This window comes from Corvus kubaryi, unplaced genomic scaffold (assembly GCF_017639235.1).
Source record: "Corvus kubaryi isolate FWS band 111438036 unplaced genomic scaffold, C.kubaryi_AGA036_p1.0 74, whole genome shotgun sequence".
Taxonomy (NCBI): domain Eukaryota; kingdom Metazoa; phylum Chordata; class Aves; order Passeriformes; family Corvidae; genus Corvus; species Corvus kubaryi.
The window spans coordinates 6,470,946-6,497,546 of NW_024582061.1; the positions used below are offsets into that span (position 1 = coordinate 6,470,946).

The window sequence follows — 26,601 nt, forward strand, 5'->3', positions numbered from 1 at the left end:
TTTAGTCCCCAGCTGTCACTTTCCTTTCAACAACGTGATACATTGCAAAGCAGGCATGAGGCGGATCTGTGTATAAACTGGGTTTGCCAAAAGCCGTTGTGCTTTCAAAGACACCCTGTTTCTACAGCTTCTGCCAACCTACTTTCTGCTGGGTGTGACTTACAGCCTTGTGCTGAGCAGAGTGGGTGCTGCTGAAGGAAAGGCTTCCCTTTCCTGCGTGTGGCCCAGCCTGTGTAAGTCAGCAGCTCTAGTCTGAGCAGGATTAAAGAAAAGAGCTGGGATCTGACAGCTGTAAAGTCATCCTGGCTTTCTCTGCAGAATTTTTGAAGTATTATTCATGTGAGTTTTGGTCCCAAAGCCTCTTAAGGGGTTTTTAAAAACTGCTTTCTCAATCCTCATCTCCATTTCATGCATTTCAGGTTTTTTTTTTGCATGGAGGAAGATCTTTCAGTCCCCAAAGGGCAGAGGGATAAGAACAAATGAGAGGATTTCCAAATTCCTTCTGTGCTGGGAATTTTTCAGACTGGTATTGGAGCAGCGTAGCATTCCCACATATGTCTCTGCTTTTCAGGCAGCTGAAGGGGAAAGCTTAAAAGTGTTTTGGAATTGAGTTTTGGTGATTTCTGCATTCACTGTGCTTGCACTGCACAGCTCCCTGTCTTCCTATTGGGATTGCAAGTGCTGAGCTCAGAGCTACTGGTTCCAGCCAAAATTGGCATGCAGATTAATTAAAAGCAAAAGAACTTCCAGAGGCTTTTAGTTCTATAAACTCTTAAAAAAAAAAAAAATTTAAACAAGTTTTGATTATTAATGGAATATTTGCCTTCATGAGGACTGGGGGTGGTGGTGGTGGTGTCACACTTTTCCCAAAACTGAAGGGCTGATGAGTTTGCCATTTCATTTTAGCCACTGTTGCTTCTCTGACCAAAATCTTTCCTGGGCTGATTAAAAAATGCACTCTGTGGAAGCATGACTGGTTTATCTGACACATCTTAGATAAGCAGACAAGCAAACTCCTCAAGATGCCTCATTTGTCTTGGTCTCAAGTTATCTTTGGTTATTCCTCTGCCTACTAGAGGACAATACTTGTGTGCTAGACCCAAGGTGCTTCTGTGTTTGCCTGAGCTCAATCACACCCTGAACACAGATGCTTTTGGATGTTGTGTCAGTTAACTTCCTTAAAACATTCCTGGTGACACTGCTGTCATGTGGTGACAGTGGCAGTGTGTAATTAGGGAGAATCTTTGCCCTGTGTGAGATTCAGGTGCTGTGGATTATTTCTCTGCTTCTGTCACCAACTTTTCCCTGTGACCTTAAGCAATTCACTCAGATTCTCTGGACTCCCTATCCCTGAAGACAGGTAATGGTAAGTGTGTACCACTCAGGTTTGGGATTATGTGTTAAATGCACAGATGGCAATGAAAAGGCTATGCCTGGAGTCTGTATACAAACCAAATTTTGCTTTTGCATAGATTCCCTAGAACATTGCAGTCGTCTCTGGCTTGTGTAGGTGAAAGAGAAAACAACTGTGCCTTCATTTCTTGTTAAACATGACTACAACTGCTTATTTAAAGGCTGTTGAAGAGGTAGTATGACTACAGTCTGTATTACTTATTTGTCCAGTCTTGCCTTTCTCACTGTTTTTGGCTCTCTGTAGACTCCTTTCAGTACTGTGTACACTGACACATGCAAAGTCAACATGACTCTGTATAGATGTTCACAAGTGTTGAAGAGAAATAAAGGAAATACTGAAGGACATAATCCACCCCAGTATTTTTTCTCTAAGTGTGACATCTTTACGCAGCAACAAACTTTAAGTGTCGTACCAAAGGGAGTCTTCAGGAACCTTTTGTACAAATCTTCCCACTTCCTCCCACCATTTAATCATGCTTCTGTGCTCCAGAGATGTCCTGGTACCATCCATTCCCTTCTTTCATTGTTTTAGCTTGGCTTCTGTAGTTTCCCCATGTGGTTTCCCAAAGAAATGCTGCCTCTCTTCCAGTACCATCCTAAAGCCTGTTGGTATTGAGTGTGCTGTTTCCCTTCTTTCCCTCCTTTTAAACATTTTTCCTGCAAATGAGCTTCACCTTTGCCACCCAGTTGTGGCGATTAATTGTTAAGAGAAGCTAAATGTTCTATGAAATCTTTCTAACCTCAGTTGTTTATGTCTCATCTGTCTCTGAAGCATCTTCCAACCAGCCCTGCAATGGGAGGAAAGGTCCATTTTCTTCTTGAATCTGTCTAAATGTGTAAGTGGCATGCAGTACGCTGATTTAGGGGGATCTTTTCTTCATGGTGTGGGAAAGAATAGGCAGGCAGCCAGAAAGAACTAGTTCAGAAGAGAAGGGTATGGAAAAAACAATGTGGACCTCCAAGAAGAAAGATAAGCTATAACAAATCCAGCTTGAACTCTAACATAGTTATCTCTGATAGATACTATATAAAAATCTTTTGTTTTTACATTAAGAAGAAATATCAGGTGTGTTGTACTAAGTACAAAATAATGAAGCTTGCTTATTGGGGAGAATTAAATCTCATTGTTTCCTCCTCCTTCCCTGCAGGTTTGTAACACAACCACGGATCGTAAACACGCAGACACATCTCTGGAGAAATATGTCACTGAGCCTGTCATGAACATTGTGAGTGGCTTCTTCAACTCACCATTTTCAGACAACAGCACCAGCCTCCAGGTAAGGAGAAGAGACACAGACAAATAAGTTATTCAGGCCTTTAATGAGATGCCTCCTGCTACCTGCATAGGAATGCTGCCTCTTTTCATCCTCCTTTAATTTCTCTGTCCCCTCTCACGCCACTGACTACCAGCTTAATCCCTCTTTAAAACACTTATTCTTCATTTTAATCACTTATGTCTCTGGACCAGTAGACAGCTCAATGTGGTCAGCGTTACTTCTGGCTCTTGTGAATTCATTGGAGGGGGTATCCTTGCAGAAAAATCTGTGTGTGAGGGAAAATGCTGTGTCCTATGACAGAAGGGACACATGCCTGAGAACGGGAAAGACTCCTCTGTCCTTCTGGTCTGTACTGTGCTTGCTTGATATCAGTGGCAATCTGAGGAAAAAATTGCATGATTTGGCCTTTTTAGAGGTGCAGCATTGATTTCTGCTCCTGCCAGACCTAAAGATCAAAGAGAATTTAATGGAGCTATAACTTGAGTCTACAAGCTAAAACCCCCTTATTTTATGTTGTGTCAAACCCTAGGGCAGCTGTGAGGAGATCTTTAAAGGTAAAATTCCATGTTTGTTTTTGTTTTCAGACACACCAGCCTGTTTTTATTCAGCTGCTGCAGTCTGCTTTTAGAATTTACAACTGTACCTGGCCAAACCCAACGCAGAAAGCCTCAGTGGAGTCCTGTATCAAGACTTTGGCTGAAGTGGGTAGGTACCAGGTTTTACTTTGATTATTGCTCTTCCTGTTTAAAGATCAGACTTGAGGTTTAACAGTTTTTAATTTGACTCTACCATCCTGAAATTGTGACAGTGCTGATTTCAGAAGTCCCACTTTCTGAGGCTCAATTCTTCCTTCTTTTATAACCCATTCAAATCTGCCCCATCAAATAGGGTTGTTAGGGTGAAACTGGTAGGGCAGAGGGATGAGCTTGCTAAGTGAGTGATGGTTGAGCTTTCAGCCCTCAATTTTCATTTGATGGTTGAAATTCTTGATGATTTTAACTTTTTAATATCAAGAAAGTTATGATATTAAATCACAACATAAGCAAAGGTGTCCCTGTTCAAATAATTTTTTTTAAACTTCTTATCCTACCTTAAAAAAATATTCTTCACCAGAACATAGACTGAGAGAAGTTCATTAAGTTAAATTTCTGTAAATATGATTTTAAGGTCTTCTGCCATGACAGAATAAAGGATTATTCAATATACTTTCCAAAAGTCAGTGATACTGATTGCTTGTAGAATAAGATTCTGCTCAGTGTGAATGAGAGCTGAATAGAGGCAGAGATACACAGAAACTGGCTAAATTCTATTGTTGATACATTTATTAAAAAGTATTAATAAATAATGATAAAACAGTATGAGAGGGTCCCAGAACCATCTGCAGCACAGTAACAATCATCTCTAAATTTAGATTTTTGGAATAGTTTTACGGAAGTATCATTTAACATTTTAGCCAAAACATCTCATTAACTTTCTGTGTGAATGTGAATAAGCAGTTACCTAAAAATTTAGCAGCCTTCAACTGTTTTATTTGTTGTGCAAATGATTTAATTATGGATCCATCTGGCAAGAGAACTTTGGAAGTTGAAGACATTTTACTTCCTTTATGCTACAGCTACTACAGTCTTACATAAAGCTCCATCTCTACAAATCCTTGTTTGTGTGTTTAACATTTATGTCCTTGCTCTTCTCTGGCATTTCTGGAAACAGTCATCAATAAAATACTTCCTTTGGGAGTCTGGGGAAAGGGGGAGAAGTAGGGCAGGTGAGAGTATGTTGGAGACCAACCATGCCCTCTGTGTGCTTGTAGACAGCTCAATGTCTTCATTTCTGTAGAGCTGCATCTAAAATCAAATTCTAGCTCAGAGAGGTTGTTGTGTTATCTCAAGATGAGACTGCGTGGAGACATCTGAGCGTGGGTTTATTTTCCATTTGGCTACGTGCCCACAGCACACAGCTGATTCTAGCATGAAAAATTCCCAGCAAATTTCAGCAATCCACAGCTCTGCTGATTGCCGGATGAGTCAGGCCAGGCTCTCGCTGGGCTTTCTCTTCTCCCAAGGAGCATGTGCTAGGACAAGAAGAAATGGCCTCAAGTTGCACCAGGGGAGGTTTAGGTGAGGTGTTAGGAAAAATTTCTTCATGGAAAGGGTTGTCAAGCTCTGGAACAGGCGGCCCTGGAAAGTGGTTGAGTCATCATCCCTGGAGGTATTTAGAAGACGTGTTGATGTGGCACTTAGAGACTTGGTGTAGCAGTGGACGTGGCACTGTCAGGTTACTGCTTGGACTCTATCTTAAAGGTCTTTTCCAACCTAAATTATTCTATGATTCTGCCCTGTTGAGACAGCCAAGCTGAACTTGTCCCCACAGCAGCTTGACAGGGAAACCATGGGTCACTCTGAGGGGATGCCAGATCCAGCTTCATGCCAGGTATGCCGGCATGTGAAAGGGCAGGTGGGCTTTGTTGGGCAGTTTTCTGTGTGCCTCTTGTTTCTGGGGGCTCCAGGAGTGGCTGATGTCTGGAGTTTGCTTCAGATATGTGACTTTGTTCCCTGTTTGTGGAATTTAATTCCTGCCTCCACTACAGTCCTTTCTTTCATTCTTTTTTCTTTTTTTCTGGAGATGGTTTACAGTTGTTTTTTTTTTTAAAGTAAGCTCTTGGGCTGTCCTATGGGTCCAACCTCCTTGCTTTTCTGGCTTCCCACCCATGGGCCCCCAGCCATGCCTTGGGCAGTCTTAGGTGTCGCAGAGCAGAGCTGAGCTGAGCTGCCGGTGAAGGACATCACTCTGTGTCCTCCTCTGGGACTTCCCTGCAGCAGCAGCAGGAACGGCCAGGCTGGGAACCCCTGGGGTGCCGTGGGCTGGCAGCCTGAGAGCAGCTCCCTGAAAGCACACAGCATCCCCGTTGCTGATTTCCTTGCCCATATCATAACAACTGTTTGGGGATTCATCACTAATAGCAACATCCAGCATGGTCAAATTGTGTCGTGTTAGACAATTGCCACATGTCTTTATTGAGTGTTTTATTCTGACAGTGCAGAAAGGGAGAGTAAGGGAAGAGGTGAGGGGGATTTCCCCAAAGAGCAAGCTGGCTGGAGAAGAAGTGGAGTTTTTGACAGACATCCCTGTGCAAAATTTGCCAGCGGAGGTTTTAACCATGGGTGATACTCGGTGTTTTTAGGGACGGTGGCAAACGTGTCTTGCCTGGATTAATGGAGTAGGCCTGCTCTTCTCTGTGGAATATTTGGAAAAACTGCCCCAGCTGGGGATACCAGAGGTTTTTACAGCCAAGGCCCTTCTGTGATTGCAGTGGGTGCCTGGTGCCTTTCTCTGTCAGGTGTTCCTCTTCCCAAAATGATGCTTCACTTTGAGAAGCCAGAGGCATATTCCATAATGCAAACATAGCAGCCTTCTTGTGCCTCTTTTGCTGGCTGCATATGTGGACCCTTTTTTCGCTCTTCTGACTTGAGAGTCTGACAGCTTTAATGTTAGGGCCTTCGTGTTTCACAGCAGGGCTTTAAAAAACCTCTAAAAAGATGCTGCCTTTATCAGAGAGATGGAGCATTGGACAGATTTACAGCAGGGACCAAAGACTTCTGATGGAAAATAAGTGTAGTATAAAGCTGAAAGAACAAATATGATTTTTTTTTTGTTGGTGTGTCATTGCCCTGGACTTACAGATGAATCTCAGGGGGAAGAAAGATCATACACAGATTTCCCAAGATATCAAAGATCCATATAATGATACACTTTTAAAAGACCCGCTTCAGAGCAAGTTTAAGCAACATACACACTGCTCAGTGCTTCCTGGTTTGCTGCTGGCAGGTGGATGCAAGCACTGCCTCAAGAGCTTAAGATCATTACATTTGCTTTTTGATGAGCACCATAAGAACGTGCATTACCTTCCAGGTCAACAAAAGGATATGTTGCAGAAGCTTATTTCTTATAACCCTGGTATTTCAGCTCCACTTCACCACCAGGGAAAAAATGCATAAGCTTTTCAAGCCTCACTTGATGCTTTGTCTCCTGGTAGTTTCCTGCCTCCAGTTCAGCAGGAAACATAGAGGCTTGCTCCTCTTCTTCAGCAGACTCTCCTGTGACTCCAGGAGGTTTGGAACACAGATACTAGTGTGCAGCAGGTTTTTATTGCCCAGGAAACATTTGGCTGCTTGGCATGAATAGAAACACTTGAGAAACTATATATATATATATATATATATAAATGTGACTTGTTCACATGAATTTCTGAAGCAGGTTATCACACTGGTGAGAATGAACACAAACATGTATCGCTCTTGCCTTTTCTCTTTTATCACACAGGACTGAGCTTTTGCTTGAAAATACAGGCCAAAAAATGAATGACCAAAACAGCTCCCATCTCCCTGGTAAAACAGCAACAAATGAAAAATGCTTAAAAGGTCCCCAGACCTTTGTGAAAACAGAGGAAATAAGGCATCTAACCATGTAATTTATTTCAAATTAATTCATTATCAAAGGACTTTCAGTTCATGCATTTTATGATTTTTGCAAGGTTGAGAAGAGTGGAGGCCAGTCTCAAAGTCTGCATTTTAAACCAGCTACTGTCTTTCTGTAAAGATTGGGGAATATCACCTGTCCTCACAACCAAAGATTGTACATCTTGAATTGCATATCCTAAATGGTATTGAAGCAGGGTCTTTTCTGACCAATCCTCAGGACCCATGCAAAGTATTGTCTTTGCTTCTTAATTAAGCAGAGATTCTTGTATCTTCACCTCTGAGCATCAGTTTTCTTTTCTGTTACAAGGGCAAATGCAGTTGTCTTACACTCTTGTCTCTGTAGTATCCATTAGTTTTCTCCCTCATGGTTTTAAAAATTGAATCTTTCCTCTGGTACTGTGTCTATCCCAAGGATGTGGTCTGTCTGTGCCTGTGCTGTGACCACCAATAATGAAATAATTGGAATTTCCCAGATGAGTAAAGAGTGCCAGATAGAAACCTGCATTTTGTTACACTATGTCTCTTGGCAGACCCTTAAAAAAAAAAATCTGTTAGCAAGCCAAATTGCATTAGTCACTATCAGATTATGTTCTAGATGTTGTGCAGGAGAAGCAAAAGGAGAATTCTTGTTTCCATCCTACAGAAGCTGAGGTGAGCCCTGTAAGATTGCTATTTCCTAAGTTCAAGGCTGGAACAGGTACAGAGGAAGCACTGCTGTGATGGTCAGGGGAAAGGAGAACTGTGTTACAGGAAGGGAATTCAGAATCCCCACATGTTTTGCCTAGCAAAACACAGACCTGTGTTGTTGCTCTTTAAAAGTACTTAAGAAGATAAATAGTCACAGAGACGGTTAAGCTGAAGGACAGTGCTGACCCAAAACCAACTGGACATAAATTACACTAGGTTGTAAATAACCTAAATAAATTTAGATTGTAAATCAGAGGATTGGAACCAACTTTGGAAGGATGTCCTTGGTCAGTGGGCTGAGAGAAAGTGGAGGGAGGAGGGATGGCAGATAAGCTGCCTTCATTTTAAATGGGGCTCAATAAATTTTTTGAAAGATATTAAAGAGCATGGGTTGTCTGTAACAGAGAGCAGATGGTCTGAAGGTGTAGTGAAGTCCTTTCTAGTTGAGTATTTATTCCCTAATTTAAAGTCACCAATACCTCCTTATACAGAATCCAAAAAAACCTGTCCTCTGGTTCTTCTTGACCATGCTTTTATGCCCTCTAAAGCCCTTTACTTTTCCCTGACAAACTACAAATAGGAAGCATTAAACATAAAATCTAGGTCACATTTTATTGCTTCTTTGGAATTATTATGTGTTATTTTAATGTCCATATAGATGAATTTTCAGATAACATTTTTTTTCAGTCCTGAAAATACGTTTATTTCACTTCCCACTTGAATTTTAAAATCTTTTTTCCATTTTATAAAAAGCTAGACCTTCATTTTCAATTTTTAGTTCAAATAAAATAATTATCCTGTTGTTACTTTTTTGACAGCAAGAAGAATACATTTCAGATGAAGCACATATTTTATTCTATTTTAACTGTTTGTGTTTCCCTAATTGCAAGAAAAATTCAATGATGATCTTTTTACAGGCTGATAAATATTTTAGAGTAGATTTTCTGTTGGAAAAAAAATCCAAGTGAAGGGTACAAGACTGGCAGGTTTGTGTCTTGTCTACACAAAGCTTTTATTTCCCTTAAAAAGTCTTGCTGTTGCTAGCATTAGTGTCTCTCCATCCAAATGCATTTGTTAAGCAGTCAGTAAATGATTAAGGAGCTGGAGGGACTGATTTATGGAACGAAATTAATTGAACTAAATATGCATCGCTCCGTTATGTGACAACTGGGAAGTGTGGGAGAACATGAATGAGCTGTCTGTGACTACCAGGGGGTGTAAACTGTGAGCAGAGCAAAGGATTCACAGCCAGGTGCAGCTGGGGCTTTTCCCTGACCCAGACTGCCCATCACACTCCTCCTCGAGGGGCTCTTAGGGATGAAATGCCTGCGTGTCCCCCTGAAAACCCACACCAGGGATGCTTCAGGGTTAATTAGCTGTGAAGCCACCACACACTGGTGTATTCTGTACATACTGCAAAAGCTAATGGAATGAAATTTAAAATGAGGGAGCAGTAGGTGGAAATAGCGGGAGCAGCGAGGTTCCTTATGGCAAGATAGATTATTCTGAAGAATAGGCTTCCAAGGAAAATTACAGGCAAGGGCCCCTTCCTGGAAATCCTTAGGACTAAATTGGTCCTCAGACTCAGGCAGCAGCACAGTGAAAGGATGGTGCTTCAGGAGGCATTCCTGAAATAGGTCCAATTGCTGTGCTTCTGTGAAGAGATATACATGCAGGTAATTTAACAAAATAACACCTGTGCCCATTTCAGCCTCTCTGGGAGCAGCTGGACTGTGCTCCTGGGACTCCACTGGAGCCTCACTCGTTCGTCAAGAGCGGCTTGATTTTTACCTGCTTGGTTTCTGACATTGATAGTGCCCTTTTCTTTTGAGTCTTTGAGTACTTTCTCATTGTTTAAGCAGTAAGGGGGAGGAAAGCTGCTGATCACTGGATGCCCACAGAACCATCCAGCACAGGGCAGGGCATTTTACTGTGACCTGGCTGAATTTGTGGCACCGTGTTTCTTACCACTGCCACGGGTCGCGTTTGCTTGGCTCCTCTTGACTCTCTTGCTGAGAGATATCTGGGAGCAGTGGATTGAAGGATTAATTTAAAGGATTTTCCAGAGATTCCATCTCCTCTGACACTGGCAAAATGGTGTTGTGTATTCAGGGTGTAATTAGCCCCATGCACAGTGGCCTAGGTGGGAACTGGGCACTGGATAAGCCTGGGATGTGCCCTCCACTGCAGGGCAGAATTTACCTGTGCTGAAGATATCACAGAATCACACAATATTTTGAGCTGGAAGGGACCCACAAGGATCACTGAGTCCATCCTGGTAAGTATCCTGCCGGATACTTATGTACAGCCAGCCACGTAGCTTTTCCCCAAGTTCACTAGTCAGATGAAAGACAGAATTTTACCCCCTCTTGGCTCCTTTGTCTACCAGCTCTAACCGTACTTTGCAAGTTTGAGTGCTGTCCAAAAGTATTTCTAAGTGGAACAAAAATAAACATGCTTTTAAATATTTGATGTTGATACTTTAAGGGAGATTGACACATTTTGAAGAGGAAAGCAGCCTACAACACCTAAATTAAAAATAAATATTTATGTTCGCATTTGTTCATCAGCTTTCCAAAATGTAAAAATATGTTTCATGTTGTTTTAAATAATGAAATGTGAAACAAATGAAAGATAAACTTTCTACAAGCTGAAAAGAAATAAGAAGACAAAGGCTTTGTTTATAGCTTAGACTTCAACAGTGCCCTTTGACAACCAATACAAATCTTAATTACAAATGGAATTATACATGTAAGAACTGCTCAAAACAAAGGAGTATTTTTTTTCCTCTCTCTGGTTTTCTTTGTGATAGTTTTAATTAGCTGCAACTCTTTGAACAATCATAGTCCTTGACTGCTCCTCAGACACTGATGGAAGCTGTTAACTTCAACTGGCATCTACAGGACTGCAGAAGTCTGGATTTTCCTCTGAACAGTGTGCTCCCCATTGCTAAATTTATTCTTCAATATATCAGGATTCTGCATACATTCCACTTAATTGAGAAGTGAGCATTGTCCAGTAGCATTCCAGTGATTGACATTAGGACACAATAAATTGGATTAATAGGCTGCAGCACCCTACCCACACTGGCAGAACTTTAATGGACTTCTCTAGTAAAGTAGGCAGCAACAGGGCAAATGTGTTTTTAAAAACATCCCAGTCGAATTATATGGAAAAACAATCATTAGGAATAATGGCCAGCCATACGTGACATTTTCCACATGTTAATCAGGAATCTGCCTTCAAAACAAATGGAGAGTGGAAAGGAAAAGTCGATTTGTGTCTTCCCAGCTTAACCTGAATTTTTTTTTCCAATTCCCTGTGGCCAACAATTTAAAAGAAAGTGCCTACCAGAAATGGAATTACAGAACTCTCTTCCATCCCAATGGAACAGCCTGATCCACGGGGGGAAGCCCCAGTTGTGCAGCAGGATCCAACCTTGCAGTGGGAAGAGAGGAGGGTGCCCTGAACCTGCAGGATCCATTAAAGGGAAGAGAGTCCCCCTGACAGAGTGCCCTTGCCACAGTCTCTGAGGTTGGGGGTCGAGGTGTCACAGCCAGATTTAGGTTTGTAATAAAAGCTGTCATTTAAATCTAGTCCTGAGGGGAAGAGAAAGTTCGTGCCTGGGATCTGTGACTCACTGTGCTTGGCAGCACTGCAGCCTTCATTCATCAGAGCTGTGTGGTACCTCTGTCTGCACGTCCTCCCGTGGGGCTGGAGGCATGGGCTCTTTGGGGCAGAAGGGCATCTGCTGACTTCACAGGTTCAGGACCTAAAGCTGTATATGCTTCAGAGCTGGGAGGGAGAGATGCAATACTTTTGATGCCTTCCTCCACTGTGGAAAGTGTGTTAGTGTGGAAAGGTGGGGAAATGCCTCAGAGAAACGTTGTGCAGAACTGCAATTTGGGCTAATGGTTTTTTAAAACTCAGCTTGTTTCAATAAGGAAAACCGAAAAATTACTTATTATTGGTCATTATTACAAATGGATTAGAACTGCTCTATTTTGTTTCTAAGTTTTTATTAAACATAAGCTGTGTCACAGAAATTAAGTGAAATGTCATGGACTACAGAGCCTAATCACTGGAACATGACCTGATCTTTCAGAGATACTGATGTATTGATGATAGAATCACAGAATGGTTTGGATTGAAAAGCACTTTAAAAACCATCCAGTTCCACTCCCTGCCACGGGCAAGGACACCTTCCACTATCCCAGGTTGCTCCAAGCCCCATCCAGCCTGCCCTGGAGCACTTCCAGGGATGGGGCAAACTCTTGTTTACTGGTTGAATTTCAGACTACTCGTGCTGAGCCAGAGAACAATGCCACTCTGATCTCCAGTGGAATGGAGAGGGTCAGCTAACACAGAGATTTTACTGGGGGAGAGGGCAGATACCTTCTAACATTGCCTTTCAAACTTCCCTTTCAAACAATAGTGCAGGATGCAATAGTAGTTTAATAGTGGATGCCCTGTAAAAATTCCTGCAAGTCTCTCTTAATTTTTTTTATTCTGATACTCTCTATTGTAATTTCCTGCCTCTTAAGTGTAAAAAAGAAAAAAAAAAAAGCATTTTTAGCTATTGGTTAAATTTTTTTAACTATCTGTTAGACTATCAGATGTTTATTAACTACTGGATATATTGCAGTGGCATCCAGGAACCATCCAGGAATCCAGGGTTTAGCAACCCTAGCAGTATAGGAAACCCAGAGAGAAGAGGAGACAGTCTTTTTCAAATTTAATTTGTATGCACTTGGTTGCTCAAGGTCTTCTCAAGAGAAATACACAGTAAAGCAACAGAGAGTACTTGGGATAAATTGGATAAATGTGCACATATCTACTAGAAAGAAAACTTTCAGAATTTGCTTCTGAATAGAGTAAAACTAACTGTTGAAATAATAACACATACTCCTTTTGTTACTCTTCTTAATATCTCTGGATTTTTCTTCATGTTAGTAGAAAAATTGTTGTTTTAAAAAATAAATGTGTCTATGAAAATATATACTGGAAATGATCTTCATCTCATTTAAAGTAGTACAGCTTGCTTTCTTTAACTAGATTAGGCTGATTTCTATCACTTAAATATCCTTATTTTTAAGTGTTCTTATTCTTAGGATCCTTATTTTTAAAACTTGTTGAAGTGCTATCACCCTGCCCCTTAACTTCAACAGGATCAGGCTTTTGCATGCCATGATCTCTGTAAGATTTTCAAATTTTTGCCACTGTAAATGTCTTGGGTTTTTTCCTCCTATTAAAGCAAAGAACCGTGGGATTGCGATTCCAGTGGATTTGGACAGCCAGGTGAACACCTTGTTCATGAAGAGTCACTCCAACATGGTGCAGAGGGCAGCCATGGGGTGGAGGATGTCAGCCCGCAGCGGACCTCGCTTCAAAGAAGCTCTTGGCGGGCCTGCCTGGGATTACAGAAATATCATAGAGAAACTACAGGTACAGAAATAGCAAATGGCTTGGGCAGCAGTGGGAGTGCAGTTATCTCACATGTGCCAGATGTGGAAAACCCCAGAGACAGGCCCAGTGCATTTTTGTGCTGGATTAGAGGGGCCACTGCACTTCTGCGTGGGGGAGGCCGAAGGCTCAGCTCTTCTCTGGTGTCTGGCCGAAGCAGGGCCTTTTGATCCAGGATCGGCATTTGGCTCCTAGAGGAGTAGGAGGTATCACAGAATGAGCTGAGCTGGGAGGGTCCCATGAGGATCATTGAGTCCAGCTCCTGGCCCTGCTTAGGGCACCCAACAATCCCACCCTGTGAATCCTCAAGAGCACTGTCCAAACGCTCCTGGAGCTCTGGCAGCCTTGGGGCTGTGACCATTCCCTGGGGAGCCTGTTCAATGCCCCACCACCCTCTGGGGGAAGAACCTTTTCCTGATATCCAGCCTAACCCTCCCCTGACACAGCTCCAGCCGTTCCCTCAGGTCCTGTCCCTGGTCACACAGAGCAGAGATCAGTGCCTGCCCCTCCCCTTCCCCAGGTGAGGAAGCTGCAGAACGGCTGTGAGCTCTGACCTCAGCCTCCTCCTCTCCAGCTGAACAGACCCAGTGCCCTCAGCTGCTCCTCGTATGGCTTCACCTCCAGGCCCTTCACCATCTTCATGTCCTTTCTTTGGACACTTAACATTGTGGTGCCCAAAACTGCACACAATACTCAAGTTGTGTTGTCCTCAAAGTGCTCCACACAGCACCATCTCCTTTCTGCCTTTTTATGCCCACATGTCCTGTTCTGGCTGCAGAGGAGACACTGGAGGTTTTAGGAGCCGCTGTGTCATGCTTGTGTCACTGGAGATTGCCATGAGATGGAGATTACCTTGTGCATGAAGAGCCTAAACAGGATCAAAGACCTGAGAAAACAGCAGGACCCAGACAAACAGAGGGGCCCTAAACACTAAGGACACACCACCTGAGGCGACACATTAACTGTGTGTGATGAGCATTGTTTTTGCAGCACACCATATCACCCTGACTGTTGCTGCAGGTTTTGTGAGCAGTACTGCAGAGGAGAAATCTGAAAGAGAGTAACAATGGGCACCTTCTCCCCCTTGCCCTGCAGGAGGAGTGGCGTGAAGAAAGGCTTGAGGTGGCTTTACAAGCACCTGGGTTGCCCAGGGCTCTTGCAGCTGGGCATCACACTGGGTTAAGCAGTGCATCACACCGAACTGTGCGACTCCACAGCGATGTTGTTGTAGTTCCCTTGCAGTTATGGATGTTCTCCTGTCTTCCCCAGGACGTGGTGTCCTCCTTGGAGCAGCAGTTCACCCCCATGATGCAAGCTGAATTCTCGGTGCTGGTTGATGTGCTGCACAGCCCAGAGCTCCTGTTTCCTGAGGGCAGCGATGCCAGAATAAGATGCGGTGCTTTCATGTCCAAGTAAGTGCAGAGGTGCCTATTTGCTTCTTTGGGAAAGAAGGTTTTAACATTTTCAACAGCACTTCTGGCTTTCAGCAGAGACTTAAGAATGCAGGTGTCCAAGTTCACTGTTGAAAGCTTAAAGCGAGGTCTTTTGCTCCATATTTTATATTTCTCAGCAGTTTTGTTGTCTGGAGAGCACAGAGAGAGAGATTGCTTGCCTTACCTGCTAGAAATGGGATGTTAGTGGTTTGTTAAAATTGTGGTAGGCTCAACCTACTTCTGTTTTCTTAATGGGCTACTTTTGCTATTACATTTCTCCAAATCTACAGCAGAAACCTAGATTTTCCATTTTAGAATTTTCAAGAATTCATAATGAAGCAGCGGGCTGCTCAAGGCTTGTAGGTTTTTTGTTGGATTTTTTTGGTACAGCAAATACATATTTTTATTTTAAACTGCCAACAGCTCTTTGAAAATACATTTTACCAGGACCCCTATCTGATCTTGAATTATTAGTTGTTTTATTTGCAGTCTGTGCATTGGAATAGAGTCTTGCAAATTTTTTATTAGTCCTCAAGTGAGATGCCCTCCCTGCCCTTGAGAAACTATAATTTAAACAGAGATAACTTGGGGGAAATGAATGCATTTGGCAGCTCTCCTGATTCCTTGGCTATTTGCATATTCTGCAGAGGTAGCAATATAACAATATACTTTATATGCTTGGAAAAATTAAAAAGAAAAATTAAATTTTGAGGTTGTCCCACTCCATGTCCGCTGTCCAAACTCTTGTTCGAAGCCAGCATCAAAATGCAAAAAAACCAAACGTGTCCAAGGGCTTCAGATTTCCTCTTTTCCTCTTTTCACAAACATTTCTACAGCAATGTGTGAACCGGTGCAAGGACCTGTGCACAGATCTGTTCTGCACAAAGACAGAAAGGCTGCTTCTGGTATCAGCTTCAGCTGACTGAAATCCAAACTGCTGTCACAGTCATAGCTGGAGACAGAAATGTACCTTGTTTTCTGGCTTGTCAAGTGGTTGTGTGAATAAACAACGATTATGTTTCATCCAAATGTCCGCATTTCTGAATGCTTCCATGTAAGGTTTTTTGGAAATCCTTTCGGCTGAATACCATTTGCTAATCATATCATAAATATACTATAACCATCATAGAAGTTGGAAGGTGTAAAGGTTGTAGCTTTTAAAGTTTGCAAGATGCATGGTGAACACTGGTTACCTTTAAATAATGGTTCAAATAAGTTACCTTTAAATAAAGAAATGATGAAATAGCAAGCCTGAATCTTAATCTGGAAGCCCTTATAAAAAGTAGATGTAGAATTCTGCCTTCTGTATGGGCAGTAAGATATGCAAATTGACACAAAAATCTCCCAACACCTTGAAAATCCCATTTCCTTTTTAATTGTGATTTCTCTTGACCACTTTTATTTCCTTTCCTTGAGGAAAAATATAGCGATGGCCAATTTTCACATAAAGAAACTGTAGTATGGCTTAGCAAGAATGTGCAATGCTCTTGAAGTTTTAATATTTTACTCTCAGGTTGATTAATCACACAAAGAAGCTAATGGAGAAAGAAGAAAAGCTCTGCATTAAAATCCTTCAGACGTTACGAGAAATGCTTGACAAGAAGACCAACTTTGCAGAAGAGGTACTGCTGCTACCACTTTAATATTAAATATAGAACCAACAGCACGGTATTAAAATGTTGGCTGTGGGACAGTAACAGAATCTGACATGGTTTCAGTTTTGTGCATGTTTTAGAGATAACTTGGTGTCTTAGGAACAGTGTGGTAAGGTAGGAAGTCGGTTTGGAACAAAACAAACTCTCTGCCTTACATAGTTTTGTGTGAGGGACTTGATAAGAGCCAAGGCAAGCGAGATGAAATGAACTTGAAGTAGCAAGTATTACTGTGTATAGTTATCATATATTGGATATTCTCTATTTCTGGAGATTAGTCTTCATTTGTCACAGCCAACTTTACCGTAAAATCAATGGAAATATAGGGATTTTTAATTGCAATTGTACAGTTTTTCCATGCTGCCTGTGGTGCCAGACTTTTGTACTCCACACGCTTTTTAATGCTCCCAAATGTGTGAAAGGAAATCTGCAATGTTTAAGCAGAGCTGCCAGTTTTGGGAAGAAGTGACATAGTCTGTACTCTGTAAGTGTCTAATTATTTCTTGCATTCTTCTCTCCCCTCATTGCCCACTTTTCTCTTGCAAAACTAAGTCTCTCAAATGCCTCTTTCATTTTGCCTGCTCCTTTGGCTATCAGTAGGCAGATTCAGATTTAGATGTCAGCTGTCCCTGTTCTTTCTGAGCCTGATCTCAGTGCCTTTTGTGTAATTTCCTCTTATCCGTATTTCTGGGTATTCCCCAAATCCTTTCAGCATTATTCACCCTTAAATATGAATCATAGAGCTATCATTTAATCTCTCAGTACTGACATCAGCCCTGCCCTGTGCAAAAATAACCAGTGTAAGCAGAGAAAACCAAACCCATCTTTACCTCCTGCTTGAAGAAAACTGTGGTTAGGCCTGGGCAGACAAATTCTTTTTTAATGTCATAAAAAGAATTTCACAGGGGAAGCAGATATTACTATTCTTTATTATTATTCATACTTATTCTAATAGCATTCTGGGTGCATAACACCACTGCATCACATGGAAAAAATAATTTGCTTTTATAACTGACCTTTGCCAAACCTCTCCAAGAGAATTACATGACCCACCATAAGTTAACCTCATGTCAGGACTACAGCGGAGGAAAAAAGGCAACACTTTTAAAGTAGGACTTGAAACAAGCAAGAAGATTTGCTTGTTTTAGTTGCTCCTTGTACCCTGTTGTAGATGCTGATAAAGGGAGATAGAGTTAAGGGAAGGAGTTGGCATCACAGGGAATGTGTTCCATCAGTGTGTAGGGGCTCTGCTTTCCAGGAGTGGGTAAAGGAGGTGTATTTCCAAATCCCTCATGTGACCTCCACCACCTTGGGGGTGCATGGTGGGTGGAGAAGCACTTTATAAACAGAATTTCTCCCCCGTGCTTCCTCTGGAGTCCCAATGGTTTTACACTGAGGAATGTGATGAATCAGTGCAAACAAATACGTGAATAAACAAGCTTGGATATGCTTTGCAAGTGCTTCTCTGGCTTGCTACTCTTATGAGTCACTGTTCAATGCCATGGACTTTAGAACAGTAAAAATAGCACAATGAGCAGCCTCATGTGCGTGTTTCCCATCTTTTTTTGAGCTGTGATCTCACTGCCTGCAAAGTTATTCAACTATGGTATGCAGATGCTAAAAAAAAAAAAATAGTAGTAAATACATAATGGTCATAACCAGAACAAAGCTACAGAGGGATGTGGGACATTTTGACAGGAAGCCTGAGTTTGCTAATCGCCCATCACAATGTATTTTCTCTGATAAACCTGACAGAAATGGTAAACCTCCAGTTTCTGCAGACTTTTCCACAGTGAGAAAGAAGGATGAAATAATGAAATAAAATTTCCTCCTCTCTCTTTGCTTTAATTCCCACCAATGAGCACCTTCTACTGTCTTTGTCTTTCATGTGACCACTGGAAGGTAGCCTGTGTCATTTGCTGAAGGAACAGGAAGCAAAATAGTTGTAGGGGCTTATTTCACTGATTTTATTCCTATTTCTGCATCTACTATGTCAACTCTATTGTTGCACCTCCCCTTGGTGGTGAGTTTCTGGTCTCTGGTGCTCTCCTGACTCCATCCTTGGATTTCCTTGCAGTCAGCCTCTGAGGCAGCACTTGCTTGTGCTTTGTCTTGCTTAGCACCACAGCATCTAATCATGCTGGGAATCAAAGTTGATTTTCAGAAGTTTGATTTAAGGTATATAAACGACACATAAAACCTCCTGGCCATTGATTGGCTTTCATAAGTAATTGTGGCTGATTATTGCAATCTCCTGGGAGTTCTGCATTAAGTCCTAGCCCTGTTTGTATTGATTAGGTCACTAACTGGAGTGTAACCTGATCTACAGCCCCTCTCTTCCAGAACAACGTTAAAACACTTGGGGGAAGCAGTGTGTGGAGGGCGCTCACATTGCCTCTGTTCAGATAGCTACTGTAGTATCTAAGTGTATTTATCTAAAAGCCTGCTTCAGACTGGCTATTTGGGAAGAAAAGCAGGAGGGACAGAAAGGACTGTGCTTGGACTAGATCTGCCCCATCGTTATTTGGGTTTATAATCGCCGGCCATTTTCATACCCATTTTACAAAACCAGAAGGATCTTGGCCTGGGATTTTTGAAATTTTTTAGGCATATCTTTTTATGTTTCACCATAGTGCTTGATATCAGTTTAATTTCTGTGTGAATGTTGCCTCTAGACCTATTGACACACCTCAGTTTGTATCTGAGTAACATTTCCAAAAGCACCTGAGACATGTAGTCTGATGTGTGCTCACTTTGCAAATGATTGGAGCAGTTTAAAATCTTAGCACTGCCTTGCTGCCCTGCTTAAAGTGTCTGTCCATACAACAGAGCTGGTGGGCCAGGAACAGTGATCCAGCAGCTTCAAAGAGGGCTCAGAAGCTTAAATTAAAGCCTTCTCAGTGAATTGGATGAAGTTGTTGAACTCTTGACCTAATTGTGCTCATGTGCTGACTTCTTGCCTCGCTGCAGCTGCTGGCATGGCAGTGCCTTAGGTATGGACAACCTTCTGATTTCCCAACTGTACACAAATCAGGTCAGCACCTCTGGAGGAAAAATATGCTCTCTGATATCATGTATATATTACATCTGATCAGATGTGCTAATGGATGATAGGGCATTACAGAATGTGGCAGAATCCAGACCTGTGTGCCCCTCCCTATGGCAGCTCCTTCAAGAAACACTGCTGTAAATGAATGGAGCCCTTCAGGAAGGGGTGCCTGTGCTGCAGAACACACACTTTATTTTTTTTTCTCACTGTTTTAGGTGTTGAACTACAGTATAAATAATTGAAAACTGCATTTTTAAGCGTCAGTAGAACAAAGACTCTGTAAGCTGCTTAATTGTCAGAAATAAGTAGCTGCACTTTTTGCCTTTTTTGGAAAAACTCATGAAAAATGTTCGTTTTCTCTCAGACATTTGCACTAGTGCATGATTTAAAATCATAGAAGTAGCTTTGTGGCCTTTTGTTTTGCAGGGTTAATGTTTCTGCATTCCACTTTAGACATGAAATGTAAGCTGTCCTCTCCCCTCTGTCTGTAGCAACACCACCAAATATACATGTGAAAAAACCAGTACAGCTTTGGTGGAAATACAAATGTATTTTATTCCTGTAAGGTGTGGTCCCAGATATGGCCACTGCTGGCTGTTGGTCATTTTGTGCCAGAAGAACTGAATCTTTTCATGTGGAGTCCAGTGAGTTTGTCACAAGCAATAGTGCCAGTTTATTACTGTATTTATCTACCAGTCAAGCTGAAGCCAGTGGGAGCTGCAAGTCTTTTTCTGCTGAGGTAAATGGCCTCAATGGGTTTTAGAAGCCAGGAGATTTTGTTGGGAGCCACTACACTGTCCCAGCATTGCAGCTCATTGAATCACAGACATTCTCAACTTAAGCTGCATTCTATTCTATAGCCTCATCTTTTCAAGATGATTTGACTTATTTGCATGTGCAAATTAGGCAGCATTCAGATAAATTGCATTTGTAGGTTAAAAAAAAAAAGAGGAAGAAAAAGAGAATAATTCTGTAAACGTGTTGTTTGCTGAATGTATCATACCTCAAAAGAATGCATATTTTAAATGGGAGAGTGGGATCCAAATTCCTTTATTTACTTGCATTTTGGGTTAGTGGCACTGCAGGCATTTTGAAGAATTACATTTAATTTTACCCTGTTTCTGCTGTCAGTTTTGTTTGTGCTGATGTATAAAAATACCTGTGTGCTGGCCTGTTTTTCCCTGTTGTCAATAGGCCATTTTCCTCACTAAGCTCATTTCCTCACTTCCTCACTAAGTGGCTGTGAGGTAGGTAGGGGGTCAGAAACACCATAGAGAACATGTACACTCAGTGCTGTTTATACTGAATTTTTCAAAAGAACACTTACATATTTTGTCTGGTAAAGGATGCTTTTGCAGGATCCTGCATTAATAACTCTCTCCTTAGGAAGCTAGTTCACTGGAGGTGCAGGGAGGAAGAATGTTTGGTTACCTCCAGCAGTACCAGCCTGGTTGTGACCAGCACTTCTGGTATGGTCAAAAAGCTGCTGTTGTGGCTTTGGAACGGGAGTTAAATGCTTAGTGAAAGCTCAAATACAAGTGGGACAGACCCCTCGGTCTTGGAGATGCTTTGTGTGAAGGTGGTGATGAGCTGCAGAACTGAAGCCTCCAACAATTCATTGCAGCAGAGGATTGAAGCTTTGCTATTGCCCTGAATCCTCTGAGCCAGTAATTGCAGTGGCAGGAGCACCAGAGCTTTCAGATGTGCAAGACTGAACACTGGATATGGTCAGAACCTTAAAGCGTGGTAATTTCTCATTAGACCCACGCACTGACATTTTACAAAGAGAGAAAACCTACAGAAAAACAAATGAGCACAGTTTCACTTTCCCCCCTCTAGGCTTCAAGCTGAGATAATTAAGCAGAGGGATACCAGGAGGCATGTGATGGTGGCGTTTGTTCTAGCCAGGTGTTGTCAGCCACAGCGCTCAGAGCCTCAGGCCATCAGCCACTGTTGTGTTGTCACTGCTGCACATTTCTGGGGCTGTGACAGGCAGCATGATCCAGAATATTCTGAATTAGCATCTCTCATCTTCGGGGTACCCCTTATCCCTCCTGTGATGTGCATTGTTCTGGACTGAAGGACAATGCTGCAGGACAGCCCTCAGATATTCTGCTGGATTTTCAATCACGCGTATTTGTTGCTGGTGCAAAAACCTGTGAGAACTTGGTATATGGAAAGCGTGACTTATTTTTAAGGGGAGATTTTTTTTTTTGTAAGTAACAGGCCCTAGAGATTTGCTCCAGCTTTGGGCTGTCACCTGCTTGTGTCACCTTCAGGAGCCTGTTCAGAGCCACTGTGCTTGGGCCAGTTGGGAGGCGCTTACAGGGGTCTGTGCCATGGGTAGTTTCAGGTGGAGTGCATTGCTCTTGTTGAGCTGGACAAGAACTTTAAATTCAAAGTTGTATGTCAAGGACAGGTAATTTGGGAGACAACCCTCCTGACCCCCTACAGAATGCAGGTCCTGATCTAGTGAAGGGCAGGAGCAGTTTAATCTGCTGCAGGGGCAGTGAACCCAGGCCTAACTACATTGCAGTCATGATTTTGCCCTCTCTTTAACATGTGTAATTGTTGACTCATCATGATGCAAATAAAGTATCTCCAGAGACCTAAAGGTACTTCTATCTCAGGTGATAATTCAGTGAGCAATGGTATTCACTACTCGTACTTACTCTTTCCCCTGGTTATTTTTCCTTTGTTTGTTTGTTCTTCAAGTCAGAAACAAATCTAATTGCAGGATGCCCAGCCTGTAAAAGCACATGGTTGTAAATACATTTAATCCAAAAAGTTGTAGTCTCTCAGCAGCTCATATTTATCAAATTTTAATAATATGGTATGTTGTTATCCAGTTTTCTTTCAGAAATATTAAGCCCCAAATCCTGATTGATAAATTATTTTGGAACTTGTATCATCTGCCCTTCTCACGCACATAATCTCTCCTCTAAAGGAGCATCTGATGTAAAATATTTTTTGTAGCTACTGATTTAGACAGCATCAACCAAACCAATAAAACCGGAGTAGCTTGTTCTGTGCTCTGAACTTCAAATGACTGATTTCTGCTCTGGAATTCCTCCTTTACACAGTGTATGGGACATAGGGGGCTTGCCCTTCTAATTTCACATTAATTCCTTCCTATGGATGTGATCTTATGAAGAGCAAACCAGCAAGAAAATCATAACTGCCTGCAAACTGTTTGACATCCTTCTCTATTGATATTGCTATTTGTTAAAAACAAATAAAAAAGAGTGCAAGAGAAGAGAGTTCTTTAATAAATGAAACTGTTAGAGCTCTGAGGATGATTCATCTCACCTTACTCAGGTACAATATTCATGGAACTGATCAGGATCCTTTTTGTGAACAGCAGCACGTGGATTTTATTTTTGTTGTTTCAAATATAGGTGAGATGAATTTCACTAAAGACTTCAGTACATCTGGAAGTTAAACTCCATGCTCACTATAGCTCTTTGAATCAAATTCTACATCATGAAGGCATCAGGATCAAAGTTTTCTTCCTGACTGGTTTTATCTCTTTATTTTAAATTATGAATAAAGCAGATTTTTAGGAATTTAGTGGAAGGTTCTAGCAGATCCTAGATTGGCAAGGCACTAGGTAAATGACCAAAGATATGTTTTAAATTAATATGTAAAATGAGCCAACAGTTTTATCAAATAGTTCATGTCTCCAGGTGTGTGGAGTTTTGTGTGAGGATAGATTCATATGCATAAATAAAAATATAAACATTTATTTTAGGTTATTTACTCCTATTCCTTCTCTTTTTCTTTTACCTCCACGGTGGAGTTATATTAGAAGATAAATATTATAATGTTCATTCGGTGTCTTAGCATATTGTTTTGTTTTTAATGGAGTAGATGTTCTTGCTTAGACTATAAAGCAACTGATATGTGTAAATCCTGTCAGAGTTCCTTATCAGGAGGAAAACCAGAATTCCCATGGCCACCCTAATTTTAGTGATTGGTGGTTGTTCAAAGTGCCCAGTTGACATTCCAAGGGGCCTTTGCCTGTGCTTATTTGCAGAGCAGGAGCAGTTCACATGGGTACAACTGGGGTTTCCATACCCTGGGCGTAGCTACACTGAGGTGGGAAGGGAGTCCAGAGGAACACGTGAGAGAAACAAACTGCAGGCACCCTGAAGTTTGGGATGGTTGCAAGATTTTTTGGGAGTCTGGAGAATAAAACTGCCTAAACTGTTTTCTTGACTATGAATTTGGAGGATGTTTCTCCCCACACACTTCCCACTCCCTTTTCAGAATTAATTCCTATACGAAAAGGCCACATTTATGAGCAGTTTCAGTACCACTGCCAGGTAATGGTTCTAATTCTTACTGGGGAGCACAGAGAGTGCTGCAGTATCGCAGAGACCACAGTGTGGCAACTGTGGACTTTTCAGAAACGTCTCCTGTCTGTGGGAGCAGGTCAGCTGCTGCTGCTGCTGCTGCTGCTGCACAGCTCAATTCCCACAGCAGTCAAATGTCTGCAGTAGTCGTGGAGGGGGCAAGAGAAAATGTCTCCTTTGGTTTTGATTTTCCTTGGAAGGGGAAAAGGGTTCTTTTGTTTTCTGGGTGGGTTTTTTTTTCGTTGTTGTTGCTGCTGTTGTTGTTGTTGACTGTCACAAATTTGCCGCTGCTTTATTTAATATGTTTGAGCAACAACCCTGTTTGTACTTTGCAGTTGCACCAGAGATAGCAGTGAGCAGAATTCAATGCCTTGTATTAAGGATGGCCAATGAATATTTATGATAGACCTAGGGAGCCAGTAATAAAAATGAAATCAGCATGATGCCACTAGATCCAAATCTTTGATCTCTGTTTTAAGAGAAAATACAATAAAGCAGGGGATAATGGACTCATTATAATGGAATGGTTAGTTATGGTTACTTAGGGCAGCGTGAATAGGTGGCATTACATAAACTGCTCTAGTCCAGGATTTATGATCCAGAAATGTGTTTCAGGCACTGAGTTTCTACAGAAAACGTCAGTTTATGATATTGTTTGGGTTTAGTCGGTCCAAGCACAAAGAATTAAAGATACCTCCCTTTCATATACCAGGATTAGGCATGCTCTTGCCTTACCAGGGAAAGCAAAAGCACTAAGAACCAACAAGGCCCTTCTACTCGATCTCTTTCTGTGCTTCTGCTCCTCATCCATCACCCTGTGAGCAGGTAGAGGGAGGGCTGGGCATTGCAGATGGGTGGAAATCAGATTCCATTCCCTGCCCAGGCTGTCTTGCCAGATACCAGATGTGAGGGGACACTTGGGGTTGTCAGGAGAGAGGGGACAGCTGCCGGTTTGGCATCACCAGGAGCACGCAAGGGTGGTGGCTGGAGATGTGTGCCACAGCTGGATGCACCCACGTCCACCAGGAGCAGGGAGAATCTCCTGCAGCGTGCTGAGACAGCTCCCGGGAAGCCTAATGAAGGAGCTGGTATTTGACAGGGATGGGGAGCAGGAGTAAGTGAGCTATTTTTCTTTTTAATGGTCGCAATTACTTGCTTAACACCCCTGCCACACTAAGCAAGACGCAGAGGAGGGTTGATTCCAGGCCATAGATGAAAGCTGATCCCGAGGTCTCTGTCTAGCCAGGCAGGAGGAGGAAATGGAAACTCACTGTTTTCTGATTCGTTTCAAACTGATGTAATTTCTAAGGGACTTCATCACTAATGACATCTGGCAAGGGATTAGTCTGTAATGTGGCTCATCTCTTCCTTCTCCCCCTTTTCAAGAAAAAGAAAATATATGCTATATTGAACTTCAGAAAACAGCTATTAAGCAACCACAGCAACTGCTTCTGATAGGATTTTTTTTTTTTTTTTGTCTGATGAGGATTTTACCCAACATGTTTGGCCTTGGAGGAGTGCCTGGATGGTATTGCCAGCTGGAATTGTCAGAGCTGCTTTGTCTTCTGTCCCAGGAAAACAGAAGCCTGGCAGGCTCACTCTCGCTCTTATTTCATATCCCTGCTTAGTCAGAGTTGCCAGCCCCAAGCACTGAAAACCCTGAGTCAGGCCACAAACAAATCACGAGATTTGGCTTGAAAATCATGAGATTTTTTAATTACAAGTAGTTTATTTGGGATTTCTCTGAATCTTTAGAGTGTCTGTTCTTCCAATTTTATTGTACAAATCCCAGAGTTCGAAGTATGCTTTGTTGAATTATGCATGTGTTTATTTACTGAAATAAAAGCCAGGTTCATTTATGGTTACCTGACCTCTGGAGTTCATGGGGAAAAGCCCAGAATACCTAAATGATGTGTGATGACCAGGCTGCTCAGTGAGGGGCCTGCTCTGGAGCTGGTGATTGCCCTGAGGATTATGAGCTTCATTTTCTCAGTGTCACTTTGACCCGCAGGCTTTTTGCAGAGAGCCTGGAAGTGTTCCTTGCAATGAACACTTTGTGCAGGTTGTGCCCTGTTTGCCTCCCAGCAGCTGTTCCTGGGCAGCACGTGAGGCCCCATTAAACCCTTTGCTCCCCACTCGGAGTTCACACGTGGGGATCCTTTCTGCTGCCAGGGGTGCCAGCAAGAAGCACTGCTGGCCCTCACCTGGGGGATGGGAAACATGCTCAGCAGGCTGGGTCTGGTGTCGGTAACCCCAGGTACAGAGCTGTCACTGCGGGCTGGGGACAGGGCCTTGTCACTCCGAAAATGGCTTTTGGCAGACTTGTCCAAAACGTTTTGTCTCCAGTTACTGAGCAGTTACACTAGCAAAGTCTCCTTATACTCCTTTTTCCTGCAAGCTTTTTACCCTTACCCCCCTCTTTTTTTTTTTACTACTTTTCTCCTCTTTCTTGTAAAAAACTTGATTTTTTGGCTCCTTAGCTGTCTACAGTAGCATTTGTGTCCCACTAGCCCTCCACCCAGTCTGCCTGTCTCTGCTGCAGAAGAAATTTAGATAACCTCGACTCTCAGGTCTTTCAGTTTTAAGACTCCTTACTGCTTCCAGGGGAAAAACAAGCTTCCCTTGAACCAGGTGTTTTCTCAGCTGTGACCAGTTAGAGGTTCCCAGCTCTAAGGCTCCTCCCAGGCCGCTCTACTGGGTGCAGTTTAGCACTTTAGGAAACCAAACTCTTCTAAATATACAAATATTTGACTGCGGCTCTAAAAATGAAAATCTTTGCATTTAAACAAATGCT

The 26,601-nt window shown here is 42.3% G+C and overlaps 1 protein-coding gene across 5 annotated transcripts in view; it reads left to right on the plus strand.

The window, feature by feature from the left end:
- ITPR2 (inositol 1,4,5-trisphosphate receptor type 2) overlaps window positions 1–26,601 on the plus strand; it is a 245,589-nt gene that overhangs the window by 115,144 nt on the left and 103,844 nt on the right. For all 5 annotated transcript variants that reach the window (XM_042050417.1, XM_042050418.1, XM_042050419.1 and 2 more), the window contains 5 exons: window positions 2,562–2,690; window positions 3,275–3,395; window positions 13,110–13,300; window positions 14,588–14,730; window positions 16,265–16,373. In XM_042050417.1, coding sequence (XP_041906351.1) covers window positions 2,562–2,690; window positions 3,275–3,395; window positions 13,110–13,300; window positions 14,588–14,730; window positions 16,265–16,373 — 693 coding nt within the window. The remainder of the gene's footprint in view (window positions 1–2,561; window positions 2,691–3,274; window positions 3,396–13,109; window positions 13,301–14,587; window positions 14,731–16,264; window positions 16,374–26,601) is intronic.